This window comes from Oncorhynchus gorbuscha, linkage group LG07 (genome assembly GCF_021184085.1).
Source record: "Oncorhynchus gorbuscha isolate QuinsamMale2020 ecotype Even-year linkage group LG07, OgorEven_v1.0, whole genome shotgun sequence".
NCBI lineage: Eukaryota > Metazoa > Chordata > Actinopteri > Salmoniformes > Salmonidae > Oncorhynchus > Oncorhynchus gorbuscha.
The window spans coordinates 21,911,536-21,927,357 of record NC_060179.1 but is presented as its reverse complement, the minus strand read 5'-3'; the positions used below and the strand labels follow the sequence as shown (position 1 = coordinate 21,927,357).

The 15,822-nt window shown below is 41.7% G+C and overlaps 1 protein-coding gene across 1 annotated transcript in view; it reads left to right on the top strand.

The window, feature by feature from the left end:
* Positions 1-15,822, top strand: part of LOC124039626 (piezo-type mechanosensitive ion channel component 2-like) — a 167,699-nt gene that overhangs the window by 29,835 nt on the left and 122,042 nt on the right. The window contains exon 3 of the mRNA XM_046355800.1: positions 13,304-13,429. Coding sequence (XP_046211756.1) covers positions 13,304-13,429 — 126 coding nt within the window. The remainder of the gene's footprint in view (positions 1-13,303; positions 13,430-15,822) is intronic.

Genomic DNA, 15,822 nt, shown 5'->3' with positions numbered 1-15,822 from the left:
CACTACACCCTAAATCTAAGGTCGTTCCCAGGAGATGTATATAGTGAGGTATTGGCAGTGTTGTGCTAGCTTATATTCCCTCTGTGTAGCTCAGTTGGTAGAGCATGGCACTGGCAGCACCAGGCTTGTGGATTAGATTCCCACGGGGGACCAGTATGGAGAAGACTAAATAAAGTCCACCAAAAAAAAGAAGAAGTTGAAATCTATACACTCACTACTGTCAGTGGATCTGGATAAGAACGTCTGCTTAATGACTAAAAATGTGAATTGTATAAACACCCTATCCTGCCCCCCCCCCCCCTCCATTGGCCAGACTTATTTCAGTGTTGAATAACCCAGCTGTTATCTGGTGAGAAATACTCTTTCTTTTAGTCACTCCACCTGGTATTCTGTAGGTCTGGACAGAATTCGACCGCGTGTGTGTTATATCTGTTGCGATACTGTAGTATTTGTCGTCACACGACTCCCACTTTAAACCAACAACAACTGAAAGCTTCATAGGTCATCATCAATTAGAACTTCAGATGCCCTTGGCGTGGCTTGCCTGGCACAGCACGACCAATGGAGTAGTCCCACGGCATGCCAGACAAGCCAAGCAAAATCAAACGCAACAAAAGTCTGCTGGTATGAAGTTAATGAATTGATCAGGTTGGTGTTTCAGGTGGGCTGAATACAGGGCCTTGATGCAGTATGTGATTAGGATTCATCCCGGTTAAAGTGAATGAGCTGGAGGAGGTAATGTTCTGCTTCTTGACTCTGTGCCTTGCATGTTCAGGCATCACAATATTATAATGGGGAGGCAGCCTGTCAGGCGCCCTGGATAAGAGCATCTGCTAAATGACTCAAATCTTAATGCTAATGTGGAAGACTTGGCTGACCTCATATATTTGTCAGCCTGTTTGCTTTAACTTGACAAAGCAGTCTGGAAGCACAGTCATATTTGACCCCTGACTGTATGTAAGCTATATAGTATTTGCCATTAAACACACACAAAAAAAGGAATGATAACAGCTTATTCATAATTATTAAGAATTGACTAAGCTAACAAAACGTTTATTTGATTGAGTGCTGAACCCATAAGGTTGATGTACATGACACCTATATCTTAATGGACCAAATCCATACTTGATACTGTATGTGCTTGTAACTAAAGCTATCTAAATCCTACTTTAGTGCCAGTAGTAGTAATTTAAAGGATTTACTTGTGCAGAAAAATACAAGACAGGCCTTTGCTTATTTCTCAATCTTGGATTCTGCACTTATTCTCAGGGTAGAATGACAGTCGCTGTGTCCAGTTGAGGGATGAGTTAGGCCTACACCTCACACCCAAGGTGACAGGCTCCATGTTTTTGACATTCCTTTTTCTTTCACCTTTATTTCACCAGGTCGTCCAGTTGAGAACAAGTTCTCATTTACAACTGCGACCTGGCCAAGATAAAGCAAAGCAGTTCGACACATACAACAACACAGAGATTACATGGAATAAACAAACATTCAGTCAATAATACAGTAGAAAAAGTCTATATACAGTGTGTGCGAATGAGGTAGGGTAAGGGAGGTAAGGCAATAAATAGGCCATAGTGGCAAAGTAATTACAATATAGCAATTAAACACTGGAATGGTAGATGTGCAGAAGATGAATGTGCAAGTAGAGATACTGGAGTGCAAAAATAAATAAATAAATACAGTATGGGGAAGAGGTAGTTGGATGGGCTATTTACAGATGGTCTATGTACAGGTGCAGTGATCTGTGAGCTGCTCTGACAGCTGGTGAGGGAGATATGAATCTCTAGCTTCAGTGATTTTTGCAGTTTGTTCCAGTCATTGGCAGCAGAGAACTGAAAGGAAAGGCGGCCAACGGAAGAATTGACTTTGGGGGTGACCAGTGAGATATATCTGCTGGAGCGCGTGCTATGGGTGGATGCTGCTATGGTGACCCCTGAGATAAGGCGGGGCTTTACCCAGCAGAGACTTATAGATGACCTGGAGCCAGTGGGTTTGGCGGCGAGTATGAAGCGAGGACCAGCCAAAGAGAGTGTACAGGTCGCAGTGGTGGTGGGTATATGGGGGTTTGGTGGCAAAACGGATGGCACTGTGATAGACTGTGCTGTTGGATTCCTTTCCTTGTCCATAACACACGTACTGTAAATACATAATTCCCTACATGTAAGAACATGCAACACGTGCTTGTCAGTCATGTCTCTCTTGTTTAAGGAGGTTCTCTTGCCTCTAAAGTAGTCCCCCCAAATAATTGGTGGCAGTGGGGGGGAAATCTCAGCCTCAAAATCTTGACTCAATAATATGACGCCGGTACGTCACAAAGACAGATTCTTACTCTATATTTACTCACCACAAAACATGGAGACCATTTATGACATCTAGTGAAGTGAACACATGGCGCTCATTCCACTTCATCTCCAAGGAAATTGAATGACCATTTCAATGATGGTACGGTTGTGTGGTTCCCTGGCTTTTACAAGGATGAAGCAGCTGAGGCAGCCAATTGGACCGAGACAAAAAAAACTGTGCTAGAAAAAGATAATCTGGCGGTGATGGACAATAGAGATGGACCCCCGGAGGTGATGAAGGTCAGGGTTCAAAAGTACAGACTTCTCTTGTCCTTTAGCAGCTGGCTGCAGAGCAGTGGTGAGATTGAGACATTTTTCCCCTCAATTTTCTTCTCCTCCTCCAGCTGTTTCCCTCCATCGCGGCTCCAGCTTTAGGCTTCAGTCCCATCACCACTCCATGGAAAACATGGACATGCATCTCTATCAATTAGCTCTTTCCCTCAAGTCCTTTACCAATCCGAAATGTTCTCTGATTTCACACAGCTTTTCTAATAAAGCTCAAGTGACAGTCTGTACGTCATCTTCCACGACACCTGTTGAGGCAAAGCTTAGTGGCCAAGCAGCTAACTAGTTAGATAATGTTGAGTAAGTTTCAAGAGGGCTCGATCCAATCATACCCGCATTCCAGCATTCACGCAGTAGATCTTATTCCCACAGTTAAATCAAAACTGTGAGAAAAGCAGTAAACATCACTATAGCAGGTTAAATTGTCAGGCCGACAAATCCCATCTTGACATGCGTGCATGCACAAACAGTAAGTCCAACTTTTGTGCCAGTCATTTCTTTATGTCAATTGGAGATTTGTACTAAAACACGCACATTGCTCAAGTTTTGATTCAGTCCTGTGTGAGCTGTTAACAAGTGGCTCCAGCCCATGTATATACCCCATTACCACACCACCAGGGCTTAGAGGTGCAGAAGGCGTGATTTACTACAGCCAATACAACTCCAGGTCACCTCATGGTTTGCTCACTTTGACAGTTCATCAGATGCTGTTTGCTTTGCTTCGGCCTGGTCTCTTAGTTCAATTGGGCTGATTCATACCTGGTTCAGGCGGTGTAACAGGGTTGGTATTCGCGTCAACCTGAACCAGATGTCGTCCGTTAATTATAAAGATGGTAAATTGCTCCTCGAAGATAGGCGTCATTTCATAGCCACTCCTCACTTTGTCTGACTGCGATGTGGCATGTTCTGTGCTAACACACTCTTATGCATTTTTCAGTCATCAAATAGGTGGTATAACTGTTTTGAGAATTCTGCATAGTCAGTCGGTGTGTGATGACCTGATGCATTATATCAACTAAGCAAACCATTGATGTAGACAACCCAGACACCGGCAATTGACACAAAAACCTTTTGCCCCAATGACTCTACTACCACAAATTCTAGTTTCTCCCCTCAATCGGATAAATCTCTGTAATACAATACAGCACCACAATAGCAGCGATCTCCACTACCTCGAGCCATCCAGCAGGAAGGTAATACAAACAGAGGAGACAAGAGGCCTTCCTGAGGAAACAGAGCTCAATGGAGAGGTCGTCACCAGGGGACCCCAGGCCCACGCCTCCCTAAACTCCTTCATCCAAACCCCTTCGTCTCTTTTCCTCAGGAAGCCGATGAGTCACCTGCACCGTCCGCACAACGTGTTGCCTGCCTCCCTGCCTGCCATCCCTCTGCCGCCCTCCATGTCCCTTTGAATCCTGCCTCAATGCAAGACGTCAACCGTGGCCCTTCTGGGGTCCTCTGTTAAGGCAAACCAACAGTGAGGCTTTGATTCATTGTGGTATTGGGTATTTTTTAATGTGGTTTGAGTTTGAACTTATGTTTATTCTTCGTCAAATTTAAACCTCTGAAGCGATTGTTTTGAATAGAAATTGGATCAGATGCTTGTTCAGCACTGAATTTAATAATAATAGTGCAAAATGTTTAGGGAGGTTGAAGAATGCAAGTGTCTGCATCATTGTCTGCTGGTCAGTCAACAAGCTCTTTCTGTTGAGGTTGCATTCCAAGACCAATACTGCATTCTGGCTTGGGCTTATTCTTTGGGAGCCCCTGAGGTGATGTCTCTGCCTCTCTCCACACACACGCACACACAGGCGCAGACACACACACGCACACACACAGAGCTTCCACAATGTGCATTGGAGAGTCCCAGTGGTGTGTTCTGGGGCATATCATAGACTCTGAGAAACATCATAAGGCCTAATTAGAGACTGGTTGACAGTTTGTTTCCTTGATGCATTAAACATCTGTAGCTATGTTGTTAGCTGTAGCATTTACTGTAGCAGATCCTGAGTCATTTAAACTCTTAGCATACATTTGCTGCCAAACTAATCAAAAACTCCAAATTTCCTGGGGTTTTTTGCTATTTATTTTGTGTGTAATATATTGATATTTATCTTTATCAAATCAAACTGTATTTGTCACATGCGCCGAATACAACGAGTGTAGACCTTACCGTGAAATGCTTTAACAAAATATTTACCAAATAAACTAAAGTAGAAAATACAATTTTATAAAATTATAAAATTATAAAAAGTAACACAAAAGCATCAATACTACTAATATTGTAATTCTGTATTATGACTAAGACTACTGTTTTAATTAATAGAATTAGTCAAGCCAGGGTGTCTGTTCCAAAAAACACATTGATCCTTCAAATGTAGTCATGGCGCTCCACATTCTCCCAGAAAATCTGTACAACGAGGGATTTTTCCTCTAATTACCTACCTTTGTAAAGGGAGAGCATGTTGGCCATGTTTTTACAAGAACATGTTAATAGATCAAATTGGAGTAAGCTTTGTAAGCTTTAACTTTGACTACAGTCGAGACAGAAATCTTTATTTTTACACAATCACCCTTGAGGTACTTTGTTTTTATTTACTTTCAAAATGGCCGCCATAAAACATGATTCTTTATTTGTTTGTTTACTTTTAAAAATTGTTTTGCTCTCTACAAGATGATCAGTTTTATTTCAGAGGGAATTTGAGTCTAAAGACCCATCTAGTTATCATACACAGCACTACTTCTCATGCACTTCTTTCCCCAGCAGTCTATAGCAGTATAACAACTACACTATCACCTAAACACACAACTAACCCTAATATGCATTTTCTTCACGCCACAGTCTAATATGTCTTGGGGCTTGCACTCAAGGAATTCTCTCCAGGCTGGTTTAGACCTGCATTCATTCCAAGGGCAGCTTTAAAGGAGATGTGGCATGTGAAGGTAACTGTAGCACGATAGCACAATTTAGATTTTTTTTGCTAGGCCGTATTTAAAGGGTAAGTGCTTTCCTCTAGATTACACCAGATGAAACAGACTACATTGAGCGGGTAGCTAGGTAACATAGTATTAACACATAGCTCAATTTAGCCTTGGCAAAGTAAAGGGATAAACATGTGGTCAGTTTGCTGGGGTATATTGGACAGTATTTATTAACAATGTCCTGATTCAGCTAGTAGAATTACAATGTTTTAATGTCAGGAATATGTTTTCAACAACTAAATGTCAACAACTTACATTTTGTGTAATTTTGAGTCACATTACATTGAGTCATATTTTGTCAGCAAATAATCCTTAAAACTTTGGGCCATATTTAATCAGAGCCAGTAACTTGGTTTGGTTGAATAGGGCTCTTACATCAGTTATGTTTAGGCTCTGGCAATAGATCTAGTCAAATTTCTGTTTTGTCTGTCATTTAAGCTCAGCTAAACGAGTAGTCCACTAGTTGGCTTCCATGACAAAACAAATCAATGCCAATCAACTTTTTAATCTGAAGGACAGCTATTTCAATGGACTTAACTACAACATGTACCTACCCGGTTTCCCTTCATCCTTCTCTTGCTCTGACAGTATGGGTTCACAAATCAGATTTTCTCTCCCTAATAAGAACAACAATAAAGGGTCATAGATTCACAACCATAGGAATCAGAGTCCATTTGTAATAATGTGATTTACTCCCTATCAGTGATTTGTGATGGACAATAAAGAGCTCTACTTTCAGGAAACAGGATTGGCAAGGAGCAGCAGAGTCAGGCAACAGGATTGGCAAGGAGCAGCAGAGTCAGGCAACAGGATTGGCAAGGAGCAGCAGAGTCAGGCAACAGGATTGGCAAGGAGTAGAGGAGTCAGGCAACAGGATTGGCAAGGAGCAGCGGAGTCAGGCAACAGGATTGGCAAGGTGCAGCGGAGTCAGGCAACAGGATTGGCAAGGAGCAGCGGAGTCAGGCAACAGGATTGGCAAGGAGCAGCGGAGTCAGGCAACAGGATTGGCAAGGAGCAGCGGAGTCAGGCAACAGGATTGGCAAGGAGCAGCGGAGTCAGGCAACAGGATTGGCAAGGAGCAGCGGAGTCAGGCAACAGCATTGTTGAATTCCATTCATCTCAACCTTAATTCAAACACGGTGGTGAATTTTTCAAATGTTTTTTTATTTATTTCACCTTTATTTAACCAGGTAGGCTAGTTGAGAACAAGTTCTCATTTTCAACTGCGACCTGGCCAAGATAAAGCATAGCAGTGTGAACAGACAACAGAGTTACACATGGAGTAAACAATTAACAAGTCAGTAACACAGTAGGAAAAAAAGTCTATATACATTGTGTGCTAAAGGCATGAGGTAGGCGAGTAATTACAATTTTGCAGATTAACACTGGAGTGATAAATGATCAGATGAACATGTACAGGTAGAGGTATTGATGTGCAAAAGAGCAGAAAAGTAAATAAATAAAAACTGTATGGGGATGAGGTAGGTAAAAATGGGTGGGCTATTTACCGATAGACTATGTACAGCTGCAGCGATCGGTTAGCTGCTCAGATAGCAGATGTTTGAAGTTGGTGAGGGAGATAAAAGTCTCCAACTTCAGCGATTTTTGCAATTCGTTCCAGTCACAGGCAGCAGAGAACTGGAACGAAAAGGCGGCCAAATGAGGTGTTGGCTTTAGGGATGATCAGTGAGATACACCTGCTGGAGCGCGTGCTACGGATGGGTGTTGCCATCGTGACCAGTGAACTGAGATAAGGTGGAGCTTTACCTAGCATGGACTTGTATATGACCTGGAGCCAGTGGGTCTGGCGACGAATATGTAGCGAGGGCCAGCCGACTAGAGTGTACAAGTCGCAGTGGTGGGTGGTATAAGGTGCTTTAGTGACAAAACGGATGGCACAGTGATAAACTGCATCCAGTTTGCTGAGTAGAGTGTTGGAAGCAATTTTGTAGATGACATCGCCGAAGTCGAGGATCGGTAGGTTTAGTCAGTTTTACTAGGGTAAGTTTGGCGGCGTGAGTGAAGGAGGCTTTGTTGCGGAATAGAAAGCCGACTCTTGATTTGATTTTCAATTGGAGATGTTTGATATGAGTCTGGAAGGAGAGTTTACAGTCTAGCCAGACACCTCGGTACTTATAGACGTCCACATATTCAAGGTTGGAACCATCCAGGGTGGTGATGCTGGTCAGGCGTGCGGGTGCAGGCAGCGAACGGTTGAAAAGCATGGATGGAAGAGAAGTGAAAGGGGGGGGGGTCTAAATTACCCAATTTGTTTTGCTCAGTTCAGAATGCAATTTGATTATTCAGCTGTGTTTAATAGGGATGGAGAAAAAGTGTGACACCACTCAGGACCTCAAGGACTGGAGTTACCCACCCCTGCCTTAAAGCTTACACACACACACACACACACACACACACACACACACACACACACACACACACACACACACACACACACACACACACACACACACACACACACACACACACACACACACACACACACACACACACACACACACACACACACACACACACACACACACACACACACACACACACACCTGTCCCACACCTGACCTTTAATATTGGCCATAATAATACATGCTTTCCCAAAGGACTGCTAAGTGTTGAAAAATGTTCTTGACCAGGAATACAGTATTAATGGCTCTGGTGACTATTTGCTGGTTCTAAATGAACACATCTGGTCCAGCTTCCTGTGTAAGTATCGCTTTTCTACAGTCAATTGTGATATTCTCAGTGGTGTTATTGAGAATAAAACAATTTGACATAAACAGTTGCATTCATGAGTTTTATTGACAAATGTCAATTTAAAAATAAGGTCCGCCAAAGTGAAAACCTGATCAAAATGAATTTGTAGAAGTGCTGTTAGTAGATAAATTGTTTGCTCACTGGGAAATTAATATCCAACTAGTCAGTAACAACTGTGTGGAGTTTGGAGTTTGTGTCAGCAACTATGTGAGCTTATTACAGTATTATAGACTCTACATCCTGGGATTTCCTGTGATCTTCTATACAGAAGAACCCCTTACTTTCTGACGACTCCTGTGTAGCTTGTGAACATAGAGCAACATGTGGATGTTCGTGGAGTCTCAGCTTTTCATGGATAGTGTGTAATAGTTTGTAGCTCAAACCATTCAGACTCGACAGATATTTTTGTAAAATGTCCCGGCCCCGGGCCCCTTCGGGATCCGCCATTGTCTCACAAACACCACTGTAGCTCCCGTTAATCACATAGACTAATGGTCGGTATCTACGGATGCAGAAGAAATGTACACTTAGTATACCAAACATTAGGAACACTTTCCTAATATTGAGTTGCACCCCCCTTTGCCCTCAGAACAGTCTCAATTTGTCAGGGCATGGACCCTACAGGGATGCTAGACCATGTTGACTCCAATACTTCCCACAGTTGTGTCAAGTTGGCTGGATGTCTTTTGGGTGGTGGGCCTTTCTTGATACAAATGGCAAACTGTTGAGCATGAAAAACCCATCAGCTTTGCAGTTCTTGACACAAACCGGTGTGCCTGGCACCTACTACCATGCCCCATTCAGGCTCTTAAAGATTTAGTCTTGCCGATTCACCCTCTGAATGGGCAAGACTAAATATTCAAGAGCCTGAATACATACACAATCCACATCTCATTTGTCTCAATTCTTAAAAATCTATCATTAACTTGTCTCCTACCCTTCATCTAAACTGATTGAAGTGGATTTAACAAGTGATATCAATAAGGGATCATAGCTTTCACCTGGTCAGTCTGTCATGGACAGAGCAGGTGTTCTTTATGTTTTGTAACCTCAGTGTACGAATCCAATGATACAACCCAAAAGTCTGTAGCTCAAGCGCACTATGTTTAAAAGTGGTTAGAAGTTCAACATGCATCAGTGTTACGGTGGGACTCATTGGGTTAATGGTATAAAAAGTTATTAGTTCTCATAGATATAAGGGATAAAAATCATTTCTAAGACATATACGTATGGTACATGAACAGGCTCATGGACATATTTCCACAACAGTATCTCATTGTAATCTACACACAATGCTCTTCGGAAAATGTTCCTCCATCTCGACAGACGGTTTGAGAGATTACAACCAGTAGGTGTTTATGATGTAGCGTGTCCGCTGTTTGATGTGTGGAGCCTTATGAAATGTGTGTAATGGTAGAGAACCACAATGGATGGGGAGAGCCTTTGGCAACAGTGAAAACAGTGCAGTGTGAAAGTTATCCTGCAGCCATGTTGGTTTGGAATAATACATCTCATACGTCTAATCTAAAACAGACCGAGACACCAACTACAATTGGATGCACGAGACCATTCACTGAAAATCCCTTTGTTGACGTGCCATTGTGGCAAATGCAATGTTAATACACCACAGATTTTACATTTGACTTTAATCATGGCCCCAGCGTTTTAAAGGAAGTTCAATCCATTGTTTGACGACAATAAATGTACAACTGAAGTTTGGCTCTTAGTTTGATTGTAAAATGGTAAAATGTCACCGCCATATGTGAGCAGGGTAAATTCATTTGAATTCCATCACTTTTGGGACATCATCCCTTTCGATTTAAAACTAAATTATTTTTGCCATGGAATAAGTGGTCAGAAAGTTACTTTTTAGACCTGAATTCCGAAACACGCAGTTGACCCATTTTGCATACCCCACCATACCACGAGACATCCATATCTTCATCACTGGAAAATATAAAATGGTTGAGTTTGATATCATTTTAAAGCTTACAAACAGTGGGTTTTTGTGTTGTGCCCACCATCGGTTGTGACAGAACATACTCCTAAATACAGGCTGGGTGTCATTTCAGTCATAGAAATATAATTCATAGAATGGACCTATCCCTTCAGACCACTGCAATTTAGCTGGTACACAATTGGAATGTAAATTGAATTGACATGTTTACTTCTAATTACTACCACAAAGATGGCCGCAGGTCCACCCATCGTTGAATGTCAACTTAAGTGGTTATGTCTATTCTAATATCTATATTTCTATGATTTCAATAGGTTTCCAATGGAAGATCGACAGTATAATTTAAAACAACAGTCTTCCCATTAAAGTCAACATTCCCGGATGTGTTACTATTTGGTATTTATCTACCATTAGTAGATTTAACAGCTAAAACACAACAACCACCCTGTATTGAAGAGGGTATTGTGCCTCAACCGATGGCGAGCACAACCAATGGTGTGCACAACACAAAAACACAAAAATAGGGTTTAAGCTACAACATATGCAAAATCTGAGTTTTTTAGATAATTGATGTATAAGGGTTAACAATTAAAACATTTACCAAAAGTGTTTTTATTTTTTATTTTATGATATAATAGTTTGACAACCCTGTTTGTAAGCTTTTAAATGATATCAATCTCAACTGTTCACCTTTTCCAGTGATGAAGACATGGATGTTTTGGATGGAACCAAAAGGGTTCTCCTATGGGGACAGCCAAAGAACCCTTTGGAACCCTTTTTTCTATTAGTGTAATAGAAAGATGGGAGTGGCCCTTTGGGAGTTTACAGCAGTGTGTTCCTGCTCTGTGTCAAGGGCCTGACAGCTGCACAGATAGTGGCTGACACTCAGCTAAGGCACTCTCAGCTCTCTCACACTTTGAGCTAGTGTCACTGCCTGTCTTTGATAAGGTTTGAGCTAAATAGAAGGGGACAATTTGTCAGCTTTATTTGATATCTTCCTTGGAGTTATGTTTCCATAGTAAGGAATATCACATGTACTTGTTTGTTTTGATGAAATCCTGCCAACATCTTGTTTGGATCCACCGTGAACTGAGTGGGCTCTTCTGCTTCCTGGTTAGATGCTGTGTTGTACTAATCGACTGAACAGGCTGAATCATTTCTATTCAGAAACGTCTTCTTTGGGCACTTCCCCCTTGCTTCATGATGCTTTTGCCTACAACACATCTAGACCTCTGCATCCTCCCATAATCACTCCTATCAACATCTCGAAGCAACCTGTCAAATCAGCAGCATACCACTCTGTATCCAACTGCTGGTTTGCTAAGCAGGGTTGGTCCTGGTCAACCCCTGGATGGGAGACCAGATGCTGCTGGAAGTGATGTTTGAGGGCCAGTAGGAGGTACAAAAATAAATATCTATCCCATGGGGGTGATTGGGAACATTGCCCTGTATAGGGTGCTGTCTTTCAGATATGATGTTAAATGGGTGTCCTGACTCTCTGTGGTCACTAAAGATCCCATGGCACTTATTGTAGGGGTGTTAACCCTAGTGTCCTGGCTAAATTCCCAATCTGGCTGTCATACCACCATGGCTACCTACTTGTCCCTGGCTACCTAATCCTCCTCTCCCCTGTAACTATTCCCCAGGTTGTTGCTGTAAATGAGAATATGTTCTCAGTCAACTTACTGGGTTAAATAAAAAAAAATCAACTGGCAAACCAGACAGCCGACCAATCATGTCTAGGTGTTGAGCTCTGTTTTATGCATCCCATTTAACTTTTGCTTTGCCGGGCATTGAGCTCACCGGGTGTTTAGGTTGGTCCACACATGATGGACGGCCACTGGGCTGCCAAAAATATCGCTGGGATATTACTGGCCCTTGGCAGCGGAGACGCCTGTAATACAGTACTATATTACGAGTAATGGAGGTGGATTACTGCAGGCCTGGCCTGTTAGGATGGGACCAGACAGGATAAGATGATTACCATCAACCCTATAACAGGGCTGTGGGGTCTCCACTCGGTTAATGACTAGATTCTAACATTACCCTACAGTTGGTGGATCATTGGGCTGCTAATAGTTGGTTGCGAGTGTTTACAGGCCTGTGATATATGGAATAGGATTTGGTTGAATCAATTTGAGTTTAATGTACGGCCTAACTAATGATAGGAGATTAGTTATGAAGTTTATGTTGCAATAATATTGTTAGTTGACGTCCTTGTGAAGTTGACATTTGTCTCATACTCTAGTAACCTTTGAACACCAGTAAAACCAGAATACAACCAAGAAGTAGCCAATGGTGTAAAGTACTTAAGTAAAAATACTTTAAAGTACTACTTAAGTTTTGTACTTCACTTTACTATTTATATTTTTGACAACTTTTACTTTTTATTCCACTACATTCCTAAAGAAAATAATGTACTATTTACCTCGTACATTTTCCAAGTTACCCAAAAGTATTTGTAACATTTCGAATGCTTAGCAGGACAGGAAAATGGTCCAATTCACGCACTTATCAAGAGAACATCTGCCTACTGCCTCTGATATGGTGGACTCACGAAACACAAATGCTTTGTTTATAAATTATGCCTGAGTGTTGGAGTGTGCCTGGCTATTCGTAAATTTAAAAAAGGATGAAAATTGTGTCGTTTGGTTTACTTAATGTAGGGAATGTGAAATGATTTATGCTTATACTTTTACTTTTGACACTTAAGGATATTTTAGCAATAACATTTAGTATTTTTCTGGGTGACTTTAATTTTTACTTGAGTAATTTTCTATTACGGTATCTTTACTTTTACTCAAGCAGGACAGTTGAGTACCTTTTCCACCACTGGAAGTAGCCTAGTCATCACTACTACTATTTAACTTTTGTTAGCTATTCAGTGAGTCTGAAGTATACACTCGAATGACCTCGGTATCTGAAAAACCTTAGATGATCATGTTTCTCTCTCTTTCAGGCCACACAGGACGCCTGCTCAAGTCCCTGTGCTTCACTAGTATAGCCTTCCTGCTTCTGCACATCATCTACCAGGTCACCGTCAACAGTCTGCTAGCAGGAGACAACCTAGAACCCAACTTCAACTGTGAGTATCAACCTTCTCTACTACACTCCCAGCACAGTGTGATGTCAGGTCTACCTAGTTTACACACACGCACATGTGTAGGAATGTACAAACATGCATACGCGCACACACACACACACACACACACACACACACACACACACACACACACACACACACACACACACACACACACACACACACACACACACACACACACACACACACACACACACACACACACACACACACACACACACACACACACACACACACACACACACACACACACACACACACACACACACACACACACACAGGGGCTTGGAATACAGCAGTACCTGAACTCTGTGAGCAGCCACCCCAGTAAGTGGCACCTGGGCTGGTTGGGGCTGCAGGGTGGGAGTGAGCAGAGGTCACAGCCCAGCCCACGCCTGGATCAGGTTACCCACTGGCCCCGACACCAGGGTGTTCAGACCAGAACCCGAAACCCGGTCTGGGCCGCGGCCCAACACAGGCCCCGCTGTTGCTGCTGCTGCAAACTACTGGCACAACTCTCCCTGAGTAGCAATATAAAGCCACAACATCTGCACTCAAGATGGGGATAAACATAATGAAAACAAAAAACTCTCTCACTCCTATGCTGTCCTGACAGAAGTGCATTCAAACCCCCCACCTAAAAATTCAGACTGAAGGCTGTCTGTCTGTTTCACATGTGTAGAGTACAATCATAAAAATTGAAGGGCGGTGTCTTTAAGTTGCATAAATACCCCTTGAAACGCCAGTCTGGGCTCGTCCCCAGTGTCAGTGTGCACGGTGTTATGTCAAAAGACGGAACGAAAACAATCGATTAAGGAACTTCAGCGATTCACCAAGTTTTGAAAAACCAGAGTGTAACTTTGTGTGCGATGTGTAAATAGTCTAGTTCTTTGATGAAAGGTTTGAACTATGTATCAACTTTAAACCCTGTCTAGACAGGACAATACTGTGCTCTTGTAAACAGCTGCGCTAACAGACTTTTTTCTGTCAGATACCCCGGGACAATTCCAAAATACTGATGAAAATTCACCAGCAAACACAGTACAGTGAAAAGTTGTGCCAATGCTGGAGTCAGTCGTAGTCAGAATGCAATTAACAGAGATGAGCAGAAATAATAGTGGACACTATATATGATACTCATGGGTAAATAATAGTGGACAATATAAAGACGGTACTCTTGGGTAAATAATAGTAAACACTATAGACAGTGCTTTTGGGTAAATAATAGTAAACACTATAGACAGTGCTTTTGGGTAAATAATAGTGGACACTATAGACAGTGCTTTTGGGTAAATAATAGTGAACACTATAGACAGTGCTTTTGGGTAAATAATAGTGAACACTATAGACAGTGCTTTTGGGTAAATAATAGTGGACACTATAGACAGTGCTTTTGGGTAAATAATAGTGGACACTATAGACAGTGCTTTTGGGTAAATAATAGTGGACACTATAGACAGTGCTTTTGGGTAAATAATAGGGGACACTATAGACAGTGCTTTTGGGTAAATAATAGTGGACACTATAGACAGTGCTTTTGGGTAAATAATAGTGAACACTATAGACAGTGCTTTTGGGTAAATAATAGTGGACACTATAGACAGTGCTTTTGGGTAAATAATAGTGGACACTATAGACAGTGCTTTTGGGTAAATAATAGTGGACACTATAGACAGTGCTTTTGGGTAAATAATTGTGGACACTATAGACAGTGCTTTTGGGTAAATAATAGTGGACACTATAGATGATACTCCTGGGTAAATAATAGTGGACACTGTAGATGATACTCTTGGGTAAATAATAGTGGACACAATAGATGATACTCTTGGGTAAATAATAGTGGACACAATAGATGATACTCTTGGGTAAATAATAGTGGACACTATAGATGATACTCCTGGGTAAATAATAGTGGACACTATAGATGATACTCCTGGGTAAATAATAGTGGACACTATAGACAGTGCTTTTGGGTAAATAATAGTGGACACTATAGATGATACTCCTGGGTAAATAATAGTGGACACTGTAGATGATACACTTGGGTAAATAATAGTGGACACAATAGATGATACTCTTGGGTAAATAATAGTGGACCCAATAGATGATACTCTTGGGTAAATAATAGTGGACACTATAGATGATACTCCTGGGTAAATAATAGTGGACACTGTAGATGATACTCTTGGGTAAATAATAGTGGACACAATAGATGATACTCTTGGGTAAATAATAGTGGACACTATAGATGATACTCCTGGGTAAATAATAGTGGACACTATAGATGATACTCCTGGGTAAATAATAGTGGACACAATAGATGATACTCTTGGGTAAATAATAGTGGACACTATAGATGATACTCCTGTGTAAAT